The sequence below is a fragment of the Vipera ursinii genome, assembly GCF_947247035.1.
Source record: "Vipera ursinii genome assembly, chromosome: 3".
NCBI lineage: Eukaryota > Metazoa > Chordata > Lepidosauria > Squamata > Viperidae > Vipera > Vipera ursinii.
Genome location: NC_139516.1, coordinates 2,135,899 through 2,158,417, shown reverse-complemented (window position 1 = coordinate 2,158,417; position 22,519 = coordinate 2,135,899). Strand labels below are relative to the sequence as shown.

General features: G+C 49.7%; 3 protein-coding genes across 8 annotated transcripts in view; 2 read left to right on the top strand and 1 right to left on the bottom strand.

The window, feature by feature from the left end:
• Positions 1–2,334, top strand: part of TM9SF4 (transmembrane 9 superfamily member 4) — a 127,613-nt gene extending 125,279 nt beyond the window's left edge. For all 3 annotated transcript variants that reach the window (XM_083360854.1, XM_083360853.1, XM_083360852.1), the window contains exon 18: positions 142–2,334. In XM_083360854.1, the coding sequence (XP_083216980.1) occupies positions 142–291 (150 nt within the window). In that variant the 3' untranslated portion in view covers positions 292–2,334. The remainder of the gene's footprint in view (positions 1–141) is intronic.
• The window catches only part of DNMT3B (DNA methyltransferase 3 beta), a gene marked incomplete at its 5' end in the record, with an annotated part of 480,157 nt that overhangs the window by 257,883 nt on the left and 199,755 nt on the right, over positions 1–22,519 (top strand). The gene's annotated exons all lie outside the window — the stretch shown is intronic.
• PLAGL2 (PLAG1 like zinc finger 2) lies at positions 7,210–22,507 on the bottom strand. Of its 4 annotated transcripts, XR_014492271.1 has the most exons (4): positions 22,272–22,507; positions 16,634–16,987; positions 12,578–15,891; positions 7,210–12,223 (listed from the first exon to the last, which is right to left on the bottom strand). XR_014492271.1 is itself a non-coding variant. In XM_083360907.1 (3 exons), exons 2-3 carry the CDS (start codon positions 16,885–16,887, stop codon positions 14,685–14,687), a joined length of 1,461 nt encoding a protein of 486 aa, XP_083217033.1. In that variant the 5' UTR covers positions 16,888–16,987; positions 22,272–22,507; the 3' UTR covers positions 7,210–14,684. The 4 variants fall into 4 exon arrangements, 3 of the variants coding, with proteins under 3 accessions (XP_083217033.1, XP_083217035.1, XP_083217034.1); XM_083360907.1 differs by having other exon boundaries at positions 7,210–15,891; XM_083360909.1 differs by lacking the exon at positions 22,272–22,507 and adding an exon at positions 18,240–18,353 and having other exon boundaries at positions 7,210–15,891.

Below are 22,519 nucleotides of genomic sequence, written 5' to 3'. Positions count from 1 at the left end.
CTCCCCCCTCTTCTTTGGGGCAGCCCCTCAAATATTGAACAACTGCTATCATGTCCCCCCCTGGTCCTTCCTTGCCTCCCTGAAGCCCCCCCCCCTCCCCTTCATTTTCCCTCCCCTAACTCCATTTTTCTTCTCTTCCAGCTGGACATTGTGGAATTCATCCCCTCCCTGTTGTATTTCGGCTACACGGCCCTCATGGTGCTGTCCTTCTGGCTCCTGACCGGGACCATCGGCTTCTATGCAGCCTACATGTTTGTCCGCAAAATTTACGCCGCGGTGAAAATAGACTGAAGGTGCCGGCACACCCGGGTGGCACTGAGCCAGCACCAGCCTTTGGTTTCCTCTTAGGAAGGAAAGCGGGGAACTTTTTTTTCCTGTTTCTCCCGAGGAAAGAAAAAGAAAAAAAAAAGACTTTGGGAGCAGGACGCAGGAAATAACAACAACAACAATAATAATAATAATAAAAAGTTCAACTCTTGGAATGTAATTTTTGGCACAAAAATATCGGTGGAATCTCCTGGAGGGAAGGGTGTATCGATTCTTTACCTTTTTAATTCTACGCTATTCTGAATCTAAGGGATATTTTTTTTTAAAACAACAACAACAACACAAAACGCACAAAACAAAAACGCCAGTCCATCCCTTTCGATGAATATTCCTCTGTCTACTTTCCGACCGGTCACCCCACGATGGCAGCGGTCAGGAGGAGCGATTCTCCCGTCGCCTTTTGCTGGGGAGAAGACGGTGGGTGCCGCCGTGCCCGGAGGATGCCTAAAACTTGGTTTGCTGACCTTTCTCGGATTAACCTGGTTTTCAGCAACTCTTCTTCTTCTCCGAGGCTGCAGACGTACTCTTTCTGAGCCAGAGAAAAGTGCAATTTTTCCGAAGGGGCTTTCAAACCGTCTAATCTTCTCACCGGCCTGCCTCCTCTGCCCGCTCTCTCTCTCTCTTTTGCGCCGAAAAGCTGGATGGAGAAGGCGACGGCACCTCAAGTTTTAACAGGAGGAACGGGACTGTGGCTCTGGACAGGTCAGCAAATTGGAGGAGGACGACGCTCGGGGGGGAAAAGAAAATTTGGACCTCTCCCCCTTCCCCCCTCCCAAAAAACCCTTCTGGATTATGAGGTGAGAGACCCTGAGCCAAAAAAAACAACAACCCCACCCCAAAAACAAAAACAGATCAGCAATTTTTGCCATGTTCGTGTGCCAAGGAATCCGTGGCTCGGAAAGAACTCTAGCCATGCGGGAGCGAAGGAAGGACTTTGGGCCAGCTCTGCATTTCGGAAAGGAATCGAGGGCACCGGTTCTCCAGGTATTTCTGAAACCATGCTCCCCTCCCCTGCACGCACACACACACACACACACACACACACACACCCCTTGCCCGCCAGCCCCGTCGAGAGCTACGTCCTTCCCCCCCCCCCCGTTCAGCTCGGTCCTTCGAAATCAAAGAGGTTCAGTCCTGTCTCTCTTATCCGTCGCTGTGCAAACGCCAGATTTGTGAACGCGAGCCGGGGAGATTAATTCACGGGCTCACCAATCTTAATCCTGATGCTGACTGGTATGTGTGTGTGGGGGGGGGGGTGGAATCAATTTGGAAAACTCTTTGACATTCTGCTTATGCTGGAGGGTTTGCAAAAAAAATCACCCCAAATCGAGTTGCTGGAGGGGCGAGGAAAAAAAAAAACACCCACTAAAGACGCTACTTGGATTTTTTTTTTTTCCTGTATGAACGGAAAATGGGTTTGGTTGGGGTTTTTTTTAAGACCGCCGAAGAAGAAAAAAAACAAGTTGCAATGAGATTTCCCCACCCCTCCCCAAACAAAGCCCTCTAGAGCAGTTCACAGTGTTTTAATCTGAGGATTTTTTTTTTTAAAATACAACTTCCATTATTTTGGAGCCGAGGTCTCCTAAGGGGGAAACCTACGTGCGTCGTGTGGAAGGGAAGCTTTCCATTTTCTGTGAACGTATCTTAAAAAAAGAGGTCCAAATGCATCTCTCGCCAATTACGACTTCTGTTTTTAACAGCCCCTCCCTTTCCTCTGCCCCCACCCCTACCCCTCCCCAGCTTTTGCCCTGCCTGGATGGGTGAAGGGTCTCTGCCCAAGGCCCGAAGACTGGCTATCCGCTCCTGGCTGTCTCCTCGCGTACCGCACCGAGGTCCCATCAGCCAGGACCGCGGTTGGGCCGAGGGACTCCTTGGGGTGGGGGGTGAACTTTGGTTTTGATTCGAGTGGGTCATTTTCCCCTAGCCCCGCTGGATCTGCTCCAGCCCCGCTGTATTTTTTTTCTGTACTGTTTGAGCCCAAATGTAAATAAATGCTCTGTTCTCCCACGCGCCTTGGGTAGGTATTTTTGGAGCCCAGCCTGCCACGATCCGATTTTCAAGGCAACGGTTCATTTGATCGTTGGGAAGTTGGGTCTGTCAAGTCAAGTTTGTAAAAATGGGTGGCTTTGCTGAATTGGGTAACCTTAAATGTTTGGTAATTAATTGATAAATGGCATTTGCACCTCCAAGGGGAGTAAGGCAGAGAAGACGCTTTCTTAGGTGGCACCGGGTGGTTTAAGCCAGGGGTCCCCAACACACACACACACACACCGGTACCGGGCCTTTTGCTCCTTTTGCAAATGCTGAATTGAGGAGTGAATTGAGACCGCAAAGGCGTTGGGATCCCTCTAACCGCCTTCCTGCGTTCAGTGATTCTCAACCTGGGCAGCTTTGAGCTGGGTGGACTTCATCTCCCAGAATTCCCCAGCCAGCACAGCTCAAAAGTTGCTCAAACGCTATCCTGGGGTAAATAGGGAGGCTGCCTGGAGTACAAGGGATTAATTTTGCTGGTTTAAATGGCTGGACAGCCATTTGTCTCAAACAGTCTAGGCCAGGGGTCTTCAAACTTGGCCCTTTGATGACTTGTGGACTTCAGCTCCCAGAATTCTTCAGCCAGGAATTCTGGGAGTTGAAGTCCACAAGTCATGAAAGGGCCGTTTGAAGACCCCTGGTATAGGCCTGAGCAGGGGGTTGGACTAGATGACTTCCAAGATCCCTTCCACTACTACTACTACTACTAGTACTACTTCTTCCTTCTCCTTTCTCCTTCCTTTTTCTTCTATTATTATTATTATTATTATTATTTTTTATTATTATTATTATTATTATTATTATTATTATTATTATTATTATTATTATTAATTATTATTATTATTATTATTCCTAGAATTTCTCCAGTAGGTTTTTATCTAGACGGGGACGATGCTCCTGTTGTGTTTCCAAATGTCCTTGACTTACAATTCATATTTGAACCCAGAATTTCCATTGCGAAGCAAGACCGTTGTTAAGTGAGTTCTGCTCCATTTTATGACCTTTCTTGCCGCAGAATCACGGCAGTGGTTAAGCGAGCAACATGGTCGTTAAGTGAATCTACCTCCCCCATTGACAGAAGGTCACAGAAGGGGATCACGTGACCCAACCGGGACTCGGCGACCGTCAGAAATAGGCGTCAGTTGCCAAGCGTCCGAATTTTGATCCCACACCCGTGGGGAGGCCACCACAGTCGTTACGTGTGAAAAACAGTCCTGTCTTCTTTTTTCAGCACCGTCGTGACTTCAAGCGGGCACTCAAGGAACAGTCGTAAGTCGAGAACGACCTGCGTTTGACAGGCACAAAGCAAGACAGGCCAGAAGAACCAAGACAGACAGAGATCCGATCTCTTTGGTTCTCATAAATGTGCCCATCAACTCGTGCCAAAAAAACCACCCTTAAAGGTAGTCCTCAAGTTACAACGGTTCACTTAGTGACCATTCAAAATGGTCACGTGATCAAAATTCAGACGCTTGGCAACTGACCCGTATTTTACGATGGTTGTCGTGTCCCGGGGTCACGTGATCACCTTTGGGGACCTTCTGACGAGCAAAGTCCATGGGGTGGAAGCCAGATTCACTTAACAACCGTGTTACCAATTTAACAACTGCAGGGAATTCAACTTAACAACTGCGGCACGAAAAGTGGTAAAAAGGGGGCAAAGCTCGCTTAACAGATTTTAACAACATAGGTTTGGGGGTCCATTGTGGTCGTTGAGGATTACCCGTACAATTTTATTGGGAAAAAAAGACGACTTATGACCGGTTTTTCAGGCTGAAAACCGTTGTAACATCCCCAAGGTCACGTGATTAAAATCCAGGCAACTGGCATGGACCTACGACAGTTGCAGCATCCTGGGGTCATGTGATCACTCTCTGCAACCTTCTCAGCTGGGGTTAATAATAATAATGATAAAGTTGGAAGGGACCTTGGAGGTCATCTAGTCCAACCCTGTTCTGACCCAGCCTACTTGAGTCCTGGTTATGCTCAGAAGGAGAATCCCCTCTTCCAAGAAACAGGCAGAACCGCAAGAAAAACCAACCCCTTTTGTTCTCCACAGACCTGAGTCAACGTCCAAGGCGAACAAACACAGTTCACAGAAACTCAATCCCCAACACTCCTCCCCTTTTATCATTCAGCCCAGGTGTGGCTTCCTAACGCCTTCTCCTTTGCCTTTGAAGCCGCCCCACTGCATCCCTCTGTCCTACTCGCTTCTCTTGCCGACGCTTTCGTGCATCCTGAATATTTCCCAGCTGTGCTTCATCACTGTCCAACTCAGGCTCCCAGCACAGCTGTGTCACAGCCTGAGCGCGAGTAGAGGGGCCGGGCTCCTCGTCCGACTATAAGTCTCGGAGCTCCTCAGAGCCTTCCTCTGGCTCTGATGTCACTCCAGGCCTCCCCCTCCTCCTCCTCCTCCTCTGATTCCTCAGACTTGGCTGCCGGATCCATTGGCTGGCGAGGAATCATAACAGCTGGACTGGCTGAATGATGGCATGGTTCACTTAACAACTGCAGGGATTCACTTAACAACTGTGGCAAGAAAAAGTCATAAAACGAGGTGAAACTCACTTAACGAATGTCTCCCTTAGCAATGTAAATTGGTGGGGTCAGTTGCGGCCGTAAGTTGAGGATTACCTGTATTGGGGTCCTCTTCCACAAGGATAGATAGATAGATAGATAGATAGATAGATAGATAGATAGATCCCTTAAGATTGGAAATTGAGGGCTGCAAAGCCTGTGATCACTCCCTCGCCCTCACAGGACAGCCGCAACCTTTCGCCCAGTGTGATTGTGGTTGCCGTCAGCACAACTTTTAAAAGAAACGCGCAGGCCTCATGCAGCTGAAGCAGCGATGCCGTTCCTGGCTGGTTGTTTCCCCATTTGTGGGCCAGCCTGGCTTTGACTCCACACCCCGTTCCTTTATTTTGGCCTTTGAGGAGTTGTGGACGGAGGTTAGCTGTTCCTAGTCTCGTGTTTCCTTAGAGAAGTGGCCTTTTTTTTTTTTTAGCATCTTTTGGATTTGGACATCCAAAGTTAAAACTTAACGTTCAAAAAGTTGAAATTGAAAAAGTTAAACTCAATTAAAATTAATCCCAGTCAGAATTTAAACAGAAGAGGACAACACGGGAGGTTTTTAAAGAGATTGAAATGTCTGAAATTGTATTAGGGTTTCCTGCCTGAGCAGGGGGTTGGACTAGAAGACCTCCAGGGTCCCTTCCGACTCTGTCATTCTGAAACCTGGCTTATAGCATCTCCTGCCTGAGTGGGGAGGCTGGACTAGAAGACCTCCAGGGTCCTCCGACTACTATTTTTATTATTTTATTGAAAAATAGCACTTTATTAGTGCACCACTGGTTTTGATTGGTTTTGCACTAGAACAAGTCAATGAGGCCGTTTTGCAGAGAATTTTAAAACCCCTTTAAAAACCTGGCTGGGGGACTTTCAACCCACCTTCCCATGTGGCAAACTACGACAGGTAGACTTGCAACCGTTTGTTTAGCCCCTGAAGTTATAAAAGCCCTGAAAAAAGGGGGGCTTACGGCTGGTCCTCGCTTTTATGACCGTCACAGCATCCCATTGTCACGGGCGTTCGGCAGTTGATGTGTATTTATAATAATAAGTTGGAAGGGACCTTGCAGGTCATCTAGTCCAACCCCCTGCTCAAGCAGGAGACACGTGTTGTGATGTTCCCAGCCGGCTTCCAACAAGGAAAAGTCAAGGAGGGGAAGCTGGATTCACGTAACGACCGTGCAGTTCGCTTAACGACTGTGGGGAAAAAGTGGTACATGACTCGCTTAACCACCCTCTTCCCTAGGAATTCTGGTCCCAGTTGGGGTTGTAAGCCGAGGACTATCTTTGCTACATGTGTAAGGAGCAGTCCTTCCTTTCTGTGCAAAAGCAATTCACACTTATAACAGAATGTTAACAGAGCTGGAAGGGACCTCGGAGGTCTTCTAGTCCAACCCCCTGCTCAGGCAGGAGACCCTATGCTGTTCCAGATAAATGGCTGGCCTGTCTCTTCTTAAAAACATCCAATGTTGGCGCATTCGCCACTTCTGGAGGCAGGTTGTTCCACTGGTTAATTGTTGTCAGGAAGTTTCTCCTTAGTTCCAGGTTGCTTCTCTCCTTGATTAGTTTCAATCCGTTGCTTCTTCTCCTGCCTTCTGGTGCTTTGGAGAATAGCTTGACTGCCTCTTCTTTGGGGCAGCCCCTGAGATACTGGGACACTATTATATCACCCCTGGTCCTTCTCTTCATTAAACTAGATAAACCCAATTCCAGCAACCATTCCTTGTATGTTTTAGCCTCCAGTCCCCTAATCATCTTTGCTGCTCTTCTGTGTACTCTTTCCAGAGTCTCAACATATTTTTTACATCATGGTGACCAAAACTGGATGCAGGATTCCAAGTGTGGCCCTACCAAGGCCTTGTAAAGTGATATTAACACTCCACGTGATCTTGATTCTATCCCTGTTAATGCAGCCTAGCACTGTGTTGGCTTTTTTGGCAGCTGCCGCACAATGGCTGGCTCATGTTTAAGTGATTGTCCACTAGGACTCCGAGATCCATCTCACAGTTACTATTGAGCAAGGTACCACCTATACCAGGGGTAGGCAACCTCAGATCTTTTATGACTCGCGGCATAGCTGACTCAGGAATTCTGGGAGTTGAAGTCCATGAGTCATAAAAGAGCCGAGGTTGCCTACCCCTGACCTATACTATACCTGTCCATTTCGTTTTTCTTGCCTAAATGTAGAACTTTTATTACTTTAGCCCAGTCGTGGATTCTACTTAACGCACCTGGTCATTTCTGCCCGACACCAGGGGGGAAAAAAAACAAAAACAGAAGGTGTCATACTTCAAACCTTTTAATAAGCAATTTCATTTAAAAAAACAAAACAAAAAAAAACCAGACACCCTCTTTCCTTTTAAAACTTAATTCTGTAAGACGAAAAAAGAAAAAACCTAACTGAACAGTTGATGAGCTGTTAAATGTTTCCTAATGGCACTTCAAAAAAATCTTGTCAAAACAGGGACTTGAAAGAAGTCCTACATTACTCCGATCAAAAGAGGTCATTTGCTGTGTTTGGGGGGGGGGAGAAGAAAAAAGTGCTCAGTTGGGTGAGGGGGTTCCATGTCAGGCAGGGGGAAAGAGGGACGGAGGGTGGGCGGGCTCTGATTTAAAACACACACACACACACACAAAATTCCTCTGTACAACAAAGCCACCTGTGTAAGCCACTGTTTCTCAACCTGGACCACTTGTGGTCTGCTCGTCCAATCATTGCAGAGAGAGTCACCAGAAGGACTGAAATCCTACTTCCTCTTCAAATCAAGGTGAGACACCTGTCCTCCCAGGTGACCTCTCCTCTCTTGCACAGGTAAGGCCTAGCGTGCGTGACCCTCAAGTCGGCAAGGATACCAAGAGGCCAGCTGTTCGATCCTCAAGACAGGCCGACCGAAAGTTCGTAAACCCTGAAGCTTTGGGGAATTATTTGTGGGGTGGGTGTGAGGAGGTCAATGTCCCCTCTCTTCCTCCTCCCAAATGGCCAGCATGGGTCTTCCCTGCCGTTTTGTAATCCATCTGCAAGGAACACCTGTTGCAAACACCTGGAAGAGGGGGCTATATATAATTTAACACACCACAGCGGTATTGCTTTTGTTTTGTTTAGAACCCAAACCACAATTGTCGGAAATTTTAACACCAGGGAGTTTGAGAACCGACCCCCCCCTCCCAAAATGGGGCTTTCGATTCATCTTTTTTTTTAAAAAAAAGGGGGGGAATATTTGCCTCACTTTGGGGTGACTGAAAAGCTTGAAGAAGCAACCCATTTGGGCCCTGGATAACTTGGCGCAGCCGACAACTCGCCGCGGGTCACAAGTTAACACTAAATCCTGAAGAAATGGTGGAACAGAATCATTAAAGGCAGAGGAGGCGATGGGGGGGTGGGGTGGGGGTGGGTTAAAATGAAATGTTGGAACGACAAAAAATTGTATTTTTTTTTTTTAAAAAAAATCAGTGTAAATACTTAAAATTGTTGAATTGTCCCGCAATGTCTACGCTGAGTTGGCCGCACCAAATTGTCCCGTTCCGAATCTTTTTTTGGCTCGTCATCTTGGGCATGAAGTCCCAAGGTAAGGAACCACATTAAATCACTGTGAGAAGTTGGATTCTTTAATACAGAACGTGCAAACGGGAGAGGGGAACGCTCCGATTCAGTTCGTGGACTAGCTGCGGGCCCAACACAGAGGCGGATATTTTCCAGGGAGTTTGGATTTTATTGGCCTTAACTGCTATAAGGGGACAGTGGGATCTGTCATCCAAAATAAATTCATAGCCCCCCTACTATCAAATGCATAAAGTCTTCAAACAAAGCAGAATCACGGGACAGGGGAAAGGGGGGTCATCAAATAAAATAATTCCCAAGGAAAACAAATAGCAAAGAGAGAGAAAGTTGACCGCTTATTACAGAGTTCGCTTAAAATACTTCCCCTTCATGGGGTTATTTTCAGTTTTAAGTTATTGATTCCCATAGATCACTCTAAAAGCCATTAGGACTACGTAGTAGGGCCTCTTTCTTAAGGGGGAGATTAAAATTAATCCCACTGGCGGAGAGGGAAGAATTTGGGACGTTTTCCTAGGACGGGCAACCCGCTGAATCCAAGGCATATTCTGAATTACAAAAGGGAAGGGTGGAATACCACAGGGAACAGGAGCACCCAGTAGGTGTTGCTCTCAAATCCTGAGTAATTTGCTCTTTTAGGAGGGGGAAAAAAAGAAAATAAAATCTCAGAATTTCAGCCAGCCGAAGAGAAACAATTCACTATATACACCGGAAACAGATCAACACTCTGCTTACTGCTAAGCAAAAGGAAAGAAATGACTCTGAACAAAGAGCTTTGAATGTCCTGTGGATTTAGCTTCACAAAAGAGCCAACAAAGCCAACGAAAGCAAAATTTGGGTGGAAGAAACCCCCCCCACACACACACACAGACCAAAGACACGAGCTAAACCTGGCGCCGAGAGTGCAAAATAGCACTAGCGCTTATCTGCCGCTTCACAGTGCTTTGCAACCCTCTCTAAGCGGCTCACAGAGTCGGGGTATCCGACAATCTGGATCCTCGTTTTACCGAACTCGGAAGGATGGAAGGCTGAGTCGACCTGGAGCCGGTCAGGATCAAACTGCTGGCAGTCGGCAGTGTTAGCCTGCAACGCTGCATCCTAACCACTGCGCCACCACAGCAACAACTCCCCTTAATAAAAATGGTTCAAAAGCAGAAAGCAGGAGACGAGATTACCGAGTAGGAAAAAGGGTCACACAAAAGCGCCTTACATGGATTCCTCTTGACCAGGGTGATCAACTATGGCGACTTTACGACCCGTGGACTTCAACTCCCAGAATTCCTGAGACAGCCAGTTCTTCCCTTGCCGAGGAATACAAGTCACTTCCTTGGATTGGAGAGGCACAACTTTATACTCTCTGCACTTTAAAAGGCTACACCTGTAGCCATCTGAATACTCTTAGGACTCCCTAAAAGTGAACAAGCTTCCTTTCCATTACCCATCGTGCCACAGGGGAAAAAACAACCCAAAATATGTTTTGTGGGCCACTCTACAGAATCACCATCATTTTTGGGAATGTTACCGCCGGCTCAGGAATTCCGGGAATTGGAAGCCCACAGGTTGCGAAGTTGCCATGGTTGACCCCTCCTGTCCTTGACTATGTCTTAAAATCACCTTTCTGTTATCGGTTTTTGTGCAGCAGGCATCCGATTCCAAAGATCAGACCTGACCCCAAAGATCTGATCCTATTGTATCTTTCAGGACCTAGAAAGGATCACCCCATAGTGAGTGAGCTATCCATTGTAAATTCGAGGAGCTTGGGAAAAATCCCAATGCTACCTTCTCGTTCCTCGGGAGGAAGAGAGGGAAACACCTTTTTTGCCGTCTCGGGCAAACAGCTCAGCGGCAATAAAACGCATGCCAGGAAAACAAATCCTACTTAAAGGAACAAGAGATGCTTCCGCAAACTACCTTTCGAAAGGACGTAACTGAAAGACACTTTTTTAGAATGGCTATTTGGAAAGCACAATTAATTAAAGGCCAGTTGGTTGCCAACCCAGACAGAGTTTAAATAGAATTTCCCCCACTTTATGGTTTATATTTCCTTGCCAGTAGGGGAGAATGTCTGTCGATTTAACCCATAAACCCATCACCCAAAGGAAATATTAACTGGCAAAGCAAGAGCTCTCCAATTTTTCCTGTGCCCCAAAACATTTAAGGTCACGTACAAATGAAGATCTTCTCTGAAGATCACAGATTCCCTCCCCTGGCAAAGGCAGACACCCAATCCTCCTTTTTAAGTGCTCATTCGCCAGCAGTGAAATTGATCAGGATACTGACTTCAAGTCTGGTTAATTTTACTCCAGGGTGAACATTTACAAAGTCCTCTCTCCTTTCCCCCCCCCCAAACCAGGAGCACTTTCGTTCGAAATTGAGAGCCACATAGAACAGCAACTGTCTTTTCCCCCCACGGTAGAGAAATATTATCCTATTTTCCCTCATTCTGGGTTGTTGTTTTTTTTTTCTTCAACACCGTGATTGAAAGGACCACTTCATTTTCTATTAACAGAAATTCTTCCCTCACAGGGGTCTACTCTAAGTAAAATACAAGCTGCAACGCACTCCTGGATTGGCGAGGCACAATTTTATACCATCTGTTCTTTAAAAGGCTACACCTGTAGCTACATGGATAAAGACCCCTTTTAGGCCCTTCACCTCACCAAAAGGCTAAACAAGATTCCTTTTCATTGCCCATTGTGCTGCAGAAAACCCCCCCAAAAAACAAAACCCAAAATATTTGTGGGCCACTCTGCAGGATCACCACCTTTCTTTGGAAAACTGAAGTTTGAAGAGAGAGAGAGAGTGGGTCAGTAGTACTTAGGAATATTTGATCTTACAGCTCTTTTGTAAGAAAGATGACTGAAGCTTATATCTCCCCCATCTTTTCTTGTAGGTTTTTTTTTTTAAAAAAAAACTTAATGCCATTTTCTACAGCAGCAGCAGCAGCAATCAGGCTGAATAGAAGACTCGCCCAAACCACTGCTGCTGTTTCAGCATCGGCGTTGAATCTAGGGCTGAAATAAAAACCCATTTTTCTCCTTAGGAAAGAGTCGTCTTTTGATACGGACAGGAATGCTCTGTCTTTGTTGTTGTTGTTTTTCATTATCTTTGGTTGGGTAGTGAAACAGAGAGACAAGCAGCCCCGACAGAGCAGGAGGGTTTATGAGCCGGAACACACGCTTGCGCATCGCGTTTGCTAAAACGATCGAGCTGAAGGACAGAGAAGAGACAGCAAGTGCCCGAAGCTGCAAACTAAGCCAACAGGTTCTCTGGAATCAGCTTTATGTCTTAAGTCCAATGCCATGTTGGAGAAACTGGAACGTGGAATCATCTTTTTTCCTTCTCGTAGGTTTTGAGGTAGGGATGTGAGGATTGCATAAGAGCACAATGTGCAACTCGTATCTGGACAGGGAGTAACAGGAAATGCAAACCGAGGTATTTAAAAATGCTGAAACCATCAGGAGACGCCCAGCCGTTCTCCAGGGCAAGAAGGCACATGCTGAAATCAGAAAGGCAACGTCTTACCGCGAAGACCCAGGAAGCAGGGCCTGTGGAACTCAATGCCACATGCCATCGATGAGGTAAGTCTTATACAAAACCTTTTGAGACAGATCGCGAAGGACACGCCGCGAGAAAGAAAAGGCTGCCTGCGCCCGACGTAGAAGGCCTACACGCCTGGCACAGATGGGATCCTGCCTATGAAGCGGCAAAGGCCTAAAGCCGACGGGGATGGAAAGCAATCTGGAATTACAAAGAAGAAATAGATTTTTTTTAAAAAAAGCATCTGCTATGGACAGGCATTGAAAGAGACCAGAGGCGTTACCGCAGAGATCACCTTAGCGTATCTTGGCAAGTAGGAGAGCCAGGGCAGGCCCCCTTAGCTCTGCTCCCTACACAGTGAGGTAAAAGGAAGGGGCCAGTGGGGATACCCCTGAAATGCATGTAGGTGGACCCTCCCCAAATGAGGCCTCCGGCAGCCACTGAAAAAGCATGAGGGGTTAAGAGCAGAGGCCTTTATCATGAGGTATTCACTGTAATACATAGTAAGACTGCTTACTCAGGAAACTACGGGGAAGTAAAACAGAGATGGCTGACCTGGAATTTGCACGAGCGCCCCCAACTGGGGAGGGCAGAGTTAAGGGCGAGTAGGGGAACAGGACACCTTGGAAAGTCCCTGCCATTCCCATATTTAATCCCCCTGGGATTAAATCAATGACGGGTGACATTCTGGGCAGGCTCGTTTTCCTCCCTGAAAAAAACGGGGCACCTCCCACCACCCGTTCCTGGTGACGTCCTGCAGCCCTTGGGGAGATTGGGAGGCCGGACGTCTCTGAATTAAGCCTGCAAAGAAATGAAGGAGAAAGAAGACAGCAGGCAGACGCTAGGGCGAGGGGGTCCCCAACCCCGGAGCCACAGCCCACTCCCGGGCCGTGAGCCATTTGAAACCGAGGCATAGAAGCAGGTGTGGGCGAGCACCCTCTCTGCACGAGCAGTGGGCACGTGGGCAGGCTCCAGCGGCAGGCGTGGTGCTCGCCCCTCGTGCAAAGGGAGCTACTCACCCGCTTGCAGAACCAACCCATCCCCCTCCACCCCCCAGACAGCAACACTGGAAAGACTGGGAAACTGCACTAGGGGAAGCGCAACAGAGGACGTGGCTCTCTCTTGCCATCTTGACCTTCTCCGAATCGCCCATCACTTGCTGAGGCAGGCACCAGGTGACTGGGAGTGGCTCTCCGGCCTCCCGGCTTCTCTGCATGGATTTACCTTCCTGGCAGAAGCCAACGCCACAGGCCACGATCCTCCTTCTGACTTTTGCTCTGTGCCGAGTTCACACTAGGGATGTGAGGCCCGAAAGGCCAGAGCTTGGGCACTTTGCAGGGAGACAGAAGGGAGCATCAGGGCTCTGCAGCAGAAGAGGAGGCGAGCCAACCTTGCAGGGAGGAAGGGGGCGTGAAAACAAGAGGCCGTTGGGTTAAACTCCCCCCATTCAACGAAGGTCATTGATTTCCCCGCTAAGAAGCAAAGGATCTTGAGTCAGCAGAAAGCAAGGCTGCCTCACCTCCGCTGCACCCCACATATTTTCTCCTTCCTGCAAGGCTGGCGTGCTCAGGCTGGGGCTGTGGCTGCTGGTGAAAAGGTGATTTGCACACTCGCTATTCAGAATTGCCCTGAAGGCACCAAGAAGCTGAAACAAAACTTTTGAGCCCCAAAGGCCAAACGCCATCACCCCTCCATAAGCTTGCTTGTGTCCAAACGGCCGAGGAGATTTAGAAGAAAAATAAAGAGGGGCAAAAAAATGGAAATCTCAGCCGAACAGAATGATGGGCCTGGCTCTTGATCGGTAAGTCTTTTCAGGAAGAGGCCATGGTTGACGGCTGCTGTCGCTAGACCCTAACATCCTTTGGAAAATCCACTCCAAAAAAAAAAAAAAAAACGGGGGGAAAAAACCAATCAATCACAGTGAGGATTCTCCTGTTGGAGGATTCTTTTGACCTGCTGGGAGATCTGGGAGGGGAAAAAACAAAAACAAAACACAACCCACTAGAGTGCTAAACTAAATTGGCAAAAGCTGAAGCCATTCCCAGTCAGTTCGATTTCCCCACAGGGGAAGATATGGAAGTAGTAGTGAGGTGAAACCGGAGCTAGCCAGTTTCACGGTGTAAACAGTGCCTTCGCCGTGCCGGAGACCCTGACGGTCCCTGCGGCACTACCTGATTCGTAACAGTGGGAAATGGTGGGGTAAACATGATCCTGCAGCCAGGCGTGGTGGGGAAACGGCTCCAAGGGAGGGGTGGTGGTGGAAGAAAGAGTCTCGATTTACAAAGGCGGCATCACGGGAATCGCTGCCGCCGCCGCTGCTGGAAGTCACGGGGCAGAGGAGAGGGAAGGGAGAGAAAAGGGAATTCCTGCCGCACGGACCAAGCGACACAAAACTGCGGAAGTTGGGGGGGCGGAAACTCCGGCGAGGTTCCCGATGACCAACAACGTAAAAAGAAGAAGGAAGAAATAAAAAATAAAATACCTGAAATTCTATTCACTGCAACCTACTTCCCCTGTCCAGGACTGGGGCGTACACAAGTTCCAGTCCCCCCTCCAGCTTTTCCCCCCCACCACTGGAAAGACGACAAAGCCGAGCGCGCTGGCGGTGCCCCGAATCCACGCGCCCGGAGAAGCTCTGCTTTCATCCGGCGCTCTCTCTTTCTCACTGGAATGCTTGGTGGAAACGTGGCAACGTGGTGGCGCCCAGGCCCGGGGAGAACATCGAGGGCAAGGGATGCAAGGCCCCAAAGCCGAGCGAGGGCCCGCTTCCCGGGGAGGGCTCCTGCGGCGGCAGAGCGCTGAGAAGGGATTGGGTCTCTCCCTGGGAATAGCCCATGACGAGGCCTGCCGAGGAGACCGGCGGGTTGCAGGAGGGCAGGTTCAAGGGCAGGAAGCCCAGGAGGTGGGAAAAATCCATGTTAGCAGCACAGAGAGCTTCGGAAAGGAGAGCCGGGCTCTTGGAGAGCAGGGTCTCCTCCAGGCTGGCGGGCTGAGGCGGGGAGGAGGGGGGCTCGCCAGCGATCAGCGAAAGGCCTCCGGGCAGCTCTGCCAGGCAGCTGTCCACCTCTGCTTTGGGGATCTTGTCGGGGAAGTATGAGGTAGATCCGAGCTGGTATTTGGGGGGCGGCTGTGGCGGGGAGGAGGGCTCCAGAGGATAGCTCATTCCCATCGGGAGAGGGTTGGGCACCAAGGAAGGGGGCATCCCTGTGCCGGGCAGGGCCGGGACGTGCGCCCCATACATGCCCATGGGCAGCATGCCAGGGAAGCCCTTGGCGCCCATCACCTCCCGGGAGGCCATGCACAAGACCGGGCTGAGCTCCTCCTTGACCGCCACGGCCGAGCCGCAGCTGAGCAGGCCCAGCATGTCCGCGGGCTCGGCCTTGATCTTCAGCAGCTCCTGCGAGTGGCTCTTCTTCACGTGCCGGGTCAGGTGGTCCTTCCGGCCGAACCGCTGGGCGCAGTACTGGCAGAGGAAGTCCTTTCGCCCCGTGTGCACCACCAGGTGTCGCCGCACGTCCTTGCGGGTGTAGAAGCGCCGGTCGCAATGGTCGCAGGGGTGCTTCTTCTCCTTGGCGCTGCCGGAGGGCCGCCGCGAGTGGGCCTTCAGGTGCTCCAGCAAGGCCTGGGTGCTCTCGAACACCTGCAGGCAGACCTTGCAGCTCAGGTCGCCGCTGGCCGCCGCGTGCATAGCCAGGTGGCGCCGGTAGCCCAGCTTGGTGTTGTAGTTCTTGCCGCACTCGGGACAGTGGAGGGCTTCCTTGTTGGGGTCGTGGGTGTGGAGGTGGTTGCGCAGGTGGTCCTTCCGGTGGAACATCTTCTCACAGTACATGCATTGGTGGGGCTTCTGGGCCGAGTGGGTGGCCAGGTGCCTTTTCGGGAAGGGAAGGGAGAAGGAAGAGGAGAATAATTGCGGCTGCCGTCTCTCTGCCTTTGGGGGGACGTGAATGGAAGAGAGCGGAATGCAGCAAGGAACGGAAGGGAATGGAGAACAGAACAGAACAGAGCAGGATAGGATAGGAGATTGCAATGGAGAACAGAATGGGGTGGAATGGAATGGAACAGAATAAGAAGTAAGAATAGATAGAATACAATAGAACAGAATAAAGAAATAAGAACAGAACAGAACAAGAAATAAGAATAGAACAGAACAGAATAAGAAAAAAGAATAGAACAGAACAGAGCAAGAAATGATAGAATTATGGAATGGAACAGAATATTTTTTAATTCTATTCTGTTTTTATTCTATTCTGTTCTGTTTTTTTTATTCTATTCTACTCTATTCTATTCCATATTTTCTATTCTATTCTACTCTACTCTATTCTATTCCATATTTTCTATTCTATTCTATTCTATTCTATTCTATTCTATTCTATTCTATTCTATTCTATTCTAATTCTATTTCTAATTCCATTCCATATTTTCTAGTCCAATCCATTCCATTCTTTCATTTATTAAACTTTCCATTCCAACCACCTCCCCTGCAAGCTGACTCTTGGGCAGCTTGGCCTACCTGCCAATATTCCCTGACTCCCGCCCACAAACCAGGTGAGCTCGGAGGATTTGAACCCAGCCCAGCCCAGCCCCAAACTCCCCTCCGATCGCCCGGCCTACCTGTAGAGCTTGTACTTGGAGGCAAAGGCCTTGCCGCAGTGCAGCTGAGGGCAGCAATAGGGCCTCGGTTCCGGGCTGGCTCTCAGCTTCTCCACGCCAGGGAAGGCGGCTTCCGACAGCTCATACTGGCACTTCCCCGGGCTCTCGCTCTCTCGGCCTTTGGGCCTGGGCACTAGTTTCCAGCTCACCTCCTCCTCCTCTTCCTGCTTGGCATCTTGAATCCAATTGGGAACACTGGTGAAGAATGCGGTCATGGCAGGCCTGACGGAGGAGGGCCACACAAAGTAGAATCGCTGCTCTTGGGCATCTCACTGGTAATCCTTTTCAAGGACCTCAGTAGAAAGAGTTGGGATCCTGGAAGGAACAAAAGAATTCGTTAAGGGGAGGGGGGGGGAAAATGACACACAACCACACAACAGGACCCGTCCTTGACTTACGACCGCGACGGAGCCCAAAATGTCCACAGCTAAGCAGCATCCCTCTAAAGTTAGCGACACAGTCATTAAGCGAAGCTGGCTTCCCCGTTGTCGGAAGGTCACCAAAGGGGGTCCCGTGACCCGGGGGGGGGGAGGAGGAGGCGCTGTGACCGTTGTCAATATGCATCAGTTGACAAGCGCCTCAATTCTGATCACGTGACCAGGGGGAGGCTGCGAAGGTCGTGACATCGAAGCCTTCACGCTATTTCTAAACGACTTCAAAGATAAACAGTCAACCGAGATCGGTCTTCCATGACTGCAGGTGGTTCTAGACTACAGGTCTGCAACCTGCGGCTCCGGAGATGCATGCGGCTCTTTCATGTGCCATGTGCAGCCCCCCCCCAAAAAAAAGTGGGACTAAAAAAGTTCAACCAATCAATTCAAATATGCAGGGTAGGTGCATATCTCGCCTTGGCTCCACTCTTCAAACCCTGTTCTGCGCATGCACACATGTACGCGCATGTGCACGCATTTTTTGCGGCTCCCAGTTTTTCCTTTTGTGAGGGAACCGGTTCCGAGTGGCTCTTTCACTGTTTCAGGCTGCTGACCCCTGTTCTAGACTTACAACCGTTCATTTAGTGACCCTGAAAGAAGCGACATGACCGTTTTTCACACGACCATTGCAGCATCCCCCGTGGTCACGTGATCAAAATTCAGATGCTCGGCACCTGACTCTTACTTACGACGGTTGCAGTGTCCCAGGGTCACGCCATCCCCTTTTGTGACTTCTTTCCAACAAGCAAAGTCAATGGGGTCAACCAGATTCACTTAACAACCGTATTACTAACTTAATCACTGCACCGATTCACTTAGCAACCATGGCAAGAGAGGTCGCAAAATGGGACAAAACTCACTTAACATATGTCTCACTTAGCAACGGAAATTTTGGGCTGTGAATCATAAGTCAAGGACTATCTGTGTCGGCTCCTTGCAACAAGACACACCCTCTTCTCTTACCTGAACAATATTGCATCTGCTGTACCGTAAAAGCGCCGCCAACTCAATCTGAAAATATGCTCCTCGGATATTTTAAAAACCGCAGTCTTTGTTGGAAAAAAGTAGGATTTTATTCTAATTCAGAACTAGGTGTGCAGGTGGCACACAGGCAGAAAGCCGTAATGTTTGTGTACCTGCTTAGGAATTTGGTGAGCAAACAAGGCCACTTTTCACTCAGTTGCACCCAGTCCACGTGAGTCAAATATGAGAAGGTCATATAACCTCAAAGAGATGAAAAGAGGCCCCCAGCTCCAGTAATTTTCCCTATTTCTCCCTCCCCCCCTGTTATCAACGAATGGGATGGGCAGCTTCCCTCATTTAAAAGGTAGGAAATGTAAAAAAGATGTTGAGACTCTAGAAAGAGTGCAGAGAAGAGCAACAAAGAGGATCAGGGGGCTGGAGGCTAAAGAAATATGAAGAACGGTTGCAGGAATTGGGTAGGTCTAGTTTAACAAAGAGAAGGACGAGGGGGGACATGATAGCAGTCTTCTAGTATCTCAGGGGCTGCCCCAAGAAGAGGGAGTCAAGCTATTCTCCAAAGCACCTGAAGGCCGGACAAGAAACAACGGATGGAAACTCATCGAGAGAAGGAACCTGGAACTAAGGAGAAACTTCCCGATAGTGAGAACAATTAACCAGTGGAACCACCTGCCTCCAGAAGCTGTGAATGCTCCAACACTGCAAGTTTTTAAGAAGAGACTGGACAGCCATTTGTTTGAAAGGGCATAGGGTTTCCTGCCTGAGCAGGGGGTTGGACTAGACGACCTCCAAGACCCCTTCCAACTTTATTATCATCATCATCATCCCAACCAGCATTCTATATATCTCATAAAATCTCCTTTGCAGCAAACAGTTGCAAAATGCACATCATTTGTTCCATGGAAACACTTGTGGGCACTTATGCATCTGTAGCTAGTTTTCATCACGCCTAAAAGATAAAAAGAATCACACAAGAAATCTTTTGAGACAGGAAATAGATGTTATTGGGGTGGGGAAAGTATTACGGACTCCTACATTGCTATTTTTTTTTGAAAGAAACGGTCCTATTTCTGTTAGAAGAGAACACTCGTAGTTCAGGGTTGAATTGTGGGTTCCTTGGTGAGCTGGGCGGCTTTCTTGCAGAGGCCCTTTGTGCCCTCTAAGCTGGGCCATTTTCTTACAGGTATTTCATGACCCTACTAAATAGGGAACATCACCAGTGTTAAGAGAGAGTGGGGCTGGTGGAGAGCAGGATTGTGGGGTCTTTGATTCTCTCTGAGATGGGCTGCTTTCTTGCAGATATTTCATGACACAACCAGAGAACATCTTCAGTGCTAGAAGGGAAACCCGAGAGCAAATCCCACGCCCTTCTAATACTGACGGTATCACCAAGTTGGGTCATTGAAATGTCTGCAGGAAACTCACCAAGCTCAGAGACCCCCCCCCAGGACCCCCCAGTCAAGCTCCTCTCTGCACATCCTCCCTTTGCTTCTAACACTGATAAAGTTCCCGCCTTGGCTAATGAAACGTGCACAACACCAAGGGTCCAGAGTCCTCCTCTTCCTCCCTCAGTCCAGAAACAAACCCACCCACCCCTTTCTAGCACTGATGATGCTGCCTGATTGGGTCATGAAACGTGTGTAAGAAAACCACCAAACTCAGAGAGTTCCAAGGACCCCACAGTCCTATTTGTCTTCTTCTCTTGTGGCAGCAAAACAAATGAATCTGTGCCCTTTTTCTGCTTAGATCGGGGATCTTCAAACTTGGCCCTTTGATGACTTGTGGACTTCAACTCCCAGAATTCCTCAGCCAGCGTGCCCGGCTCCAGGAATGCTGGGAGTTGAAGTCCACAAGTCATCAAAGGGCCAAGTTTGAAGACTCCTAGCTTAGAGGGAGCACCTGCCCACTTCTTGCCCAGGACCTCCAGAGACCAAGCAAGGCGTTTGCACAAAGATTGCACCACTGGATGCAATCTGAAAGCTTCCAGCCCTGAGATGTGACTCCGTCTAGGGCAGCTTTTCTCAACCTTGGCTACTGTGGACTTCATCTCCCAGAATTCCCCAGCCAGCATGCTTTAAGAAGGGTGGATTTCAACTCCCAGAATTCCCTAGCCACACTGTTTTAAGAGGGGTGGACTTCGACCCCCAGAATTCCCCAGCTGGTATGCTTTAAGAGGGGAGGACTTCAACTCCCAGAATCCCCGGCCAGTATGCTTTAAGATGGGTGTACTTCAACTCCCAGAATTCCCTAGCCACCCTGTTTTAAGAGGGGTGGACTTCGACCCCCAGAATTCCCCAGCTGGTATGCTTTAAGAGGGGAGGACTTCAACTCCCAGAATTCCTGGCCAGCATGCTTTAAGATGGGTGGACTTCAACTCCCACAATTCCCTAGCCACCCTGTTTTAAGAGGGGTGGACTTCGACCCCCAGAATTCCCCTGCTGGTATGCTCTAAGAGGGGAAGACTTCAACTCCCAGAATCCCCGGCCAGCATGCTTTAAGATGGGCGGACTTCAACTCCCAGAATTCCCTAGCCACCCTGTTTTAAGAGGGGGGGACTTTGACCCCCAGAATTCCCCAGCTGGTATGCTTTAAGAGGGGAGGACTTCAACTCCCAGAATCCCCGGCCAGCATGCTTTAAGATGGGCGGACTTCAACTCCCAGAATTCCCTAGCCACCCTGTTTTAAGAGGGGTGGACTTCGACCCCCAGAATTCCCCAGCTGGTATGCTTTACGAGGGGAGGACTTCAACTCCCAGAATCCCTGGCCAGTATGCTTTAAGAGGGGTGTACTTCAACTCCCAGAATTCCCTAGCCACCCTGTTTTAAGAGGGGTGGACTTCGACCTCCAGAATTCCCCAGCTGGTATGCTTTAAGAGGGGAGGACTTCAACTCCCAGAATTCCCGGCCAGCATGCTTTAAGATGGGTGGACTTCAACTCCCAGAATTCCCTAGCCACCCTGTTTTAAGAGGGGTGGACTTCGACTTCCAGAATTCCCCAGCTGGTATGCTTTAAGAGGGGTGGACTTCAACTCCCAGAATTCCTTAGCTACCGTTTTAAGAAAAGTGGACTTCAACTCCCAGAATCCCCGGCCAGCATGCTTTAAGATGGGCGGACTTCAACTCCCAGAATTCCCTAGCCACCCTGTTTTAAGAGGGGGGGACTTTGACCCCCAGAATTCCCCAGCTGGTATGCTTTAAGAGGGGAGGACTTCAACTCCCAGAATCCCCGGCCAGCATGCTTTAAGATGGGCGGACTTCAACTCCCAGAATTCCCTAGCCACCCTGTTTTAAGAGGGGTGGACTTCGACCCCCAGAATTCCCCAGCTGGTATGCTTTACGAGGGGAGGACTTCAACTCCCAGAATCCCTGGCCAGTATGCTTTAAGAGGGGTGTACTTCAACTCCCAGAATTCCCTAGCCACCCTGTTTTAAGAGGGGTGGACTTCGACCTCCAGAATTCCCCAGCTGGTATGCTTTAAGAGGGGAGGACTTCAACTCCCAGAATTCCCGGCCAGCATGCTTTAAGATGGGTGGACTTCAACTCCCAGAATTCCCTAGCCACCCTGTTTTAAGAGGGGTGGACTTCGACTTCCAGAATTCCCCAGCTGGTATGCTTTAAGAGGGGTGGACTTCAACTCCCAGAATTCCTTAGCTACCGTTTTAAGAAAAGTGGACTTCAACTCCCAGAATTCCCCAGCCGGCATGCTTTAAGATGGGCGGACTTCGACTCCCAGAATCCCCCAGGCAGCCATAAGCATAGTTAGCCTGGGAATTGAAGTCCACCCATCTTCAAGCAGCCAAGACGGAGAAAGTCTGGCCCAGAGGAAGGCCAGAGCGCCCCACTTCCAGGAGAAACCCCTCCAGGCCAAAATAAAGCGGCCCCAAGTGAAAATAAAGAGAGCCTCCTTGACCCTCTTCATGGTTTCTGCTCTTCCCTTTGATTTCCCCACAAACGTCCCCCTCACACGTTGGCCTCGGGGGGGGGAGGGGAGGCCAAGCAGCCCCTCCCCCACCCACGGGCGCCCGAAATGTCCCGCCGAGCCGTTCACGCAGCGCGCATGCGCCCTGGAGAGCGCAGCCTCCTCCCGCCCGGCTTGCTTCGCTCTTCCTTCCCTCCCTCCCTCCCTCCCCTACCCCCCCCCCGCGCGGCCCTCCTTGTGCCGTTTTCCCGCTCCGTTTCCGCGCTCACCGCCGCCGTGGCTCCCCTCCTGGCGCCTCGAGCGCCCGGAGGGAAGGGAGGAAGGCCGGAGGGTTGCCGCAGGAGCCCGGGGCGAGGCAGAGGCCCCATGGCGGGGCGGCGGCACCGGGAGGGAAGGAGGCGACGAGGCCTCCGGAACAGCAGCCTGTGATTTTCCTCAGGCGGGATTGCTCGCGCCGCTCAAGGCCTCCATGGCGCCACTTCCGGCCCAGACCGGAAGTCATCCCGTCCTGCTCTGT

Bases quoted from the DNA above. Each gene is read 5' to 3' on its own strand.
- PLAGL2 (XM_083360907.1), bottom strand. From the start codon at position 16,887: ATGACCGCATTCTTCACCAGTGTTCCCAATTGGATTCAAGATGCCAAG. The intron at 15,892-16,633 runs GTAGGCCGGGCG...CTTCCCGAAAAG, and splicing joins TCCAAGTACAAGCTCTACAG to GCACCTGGCCACCCACTCGG.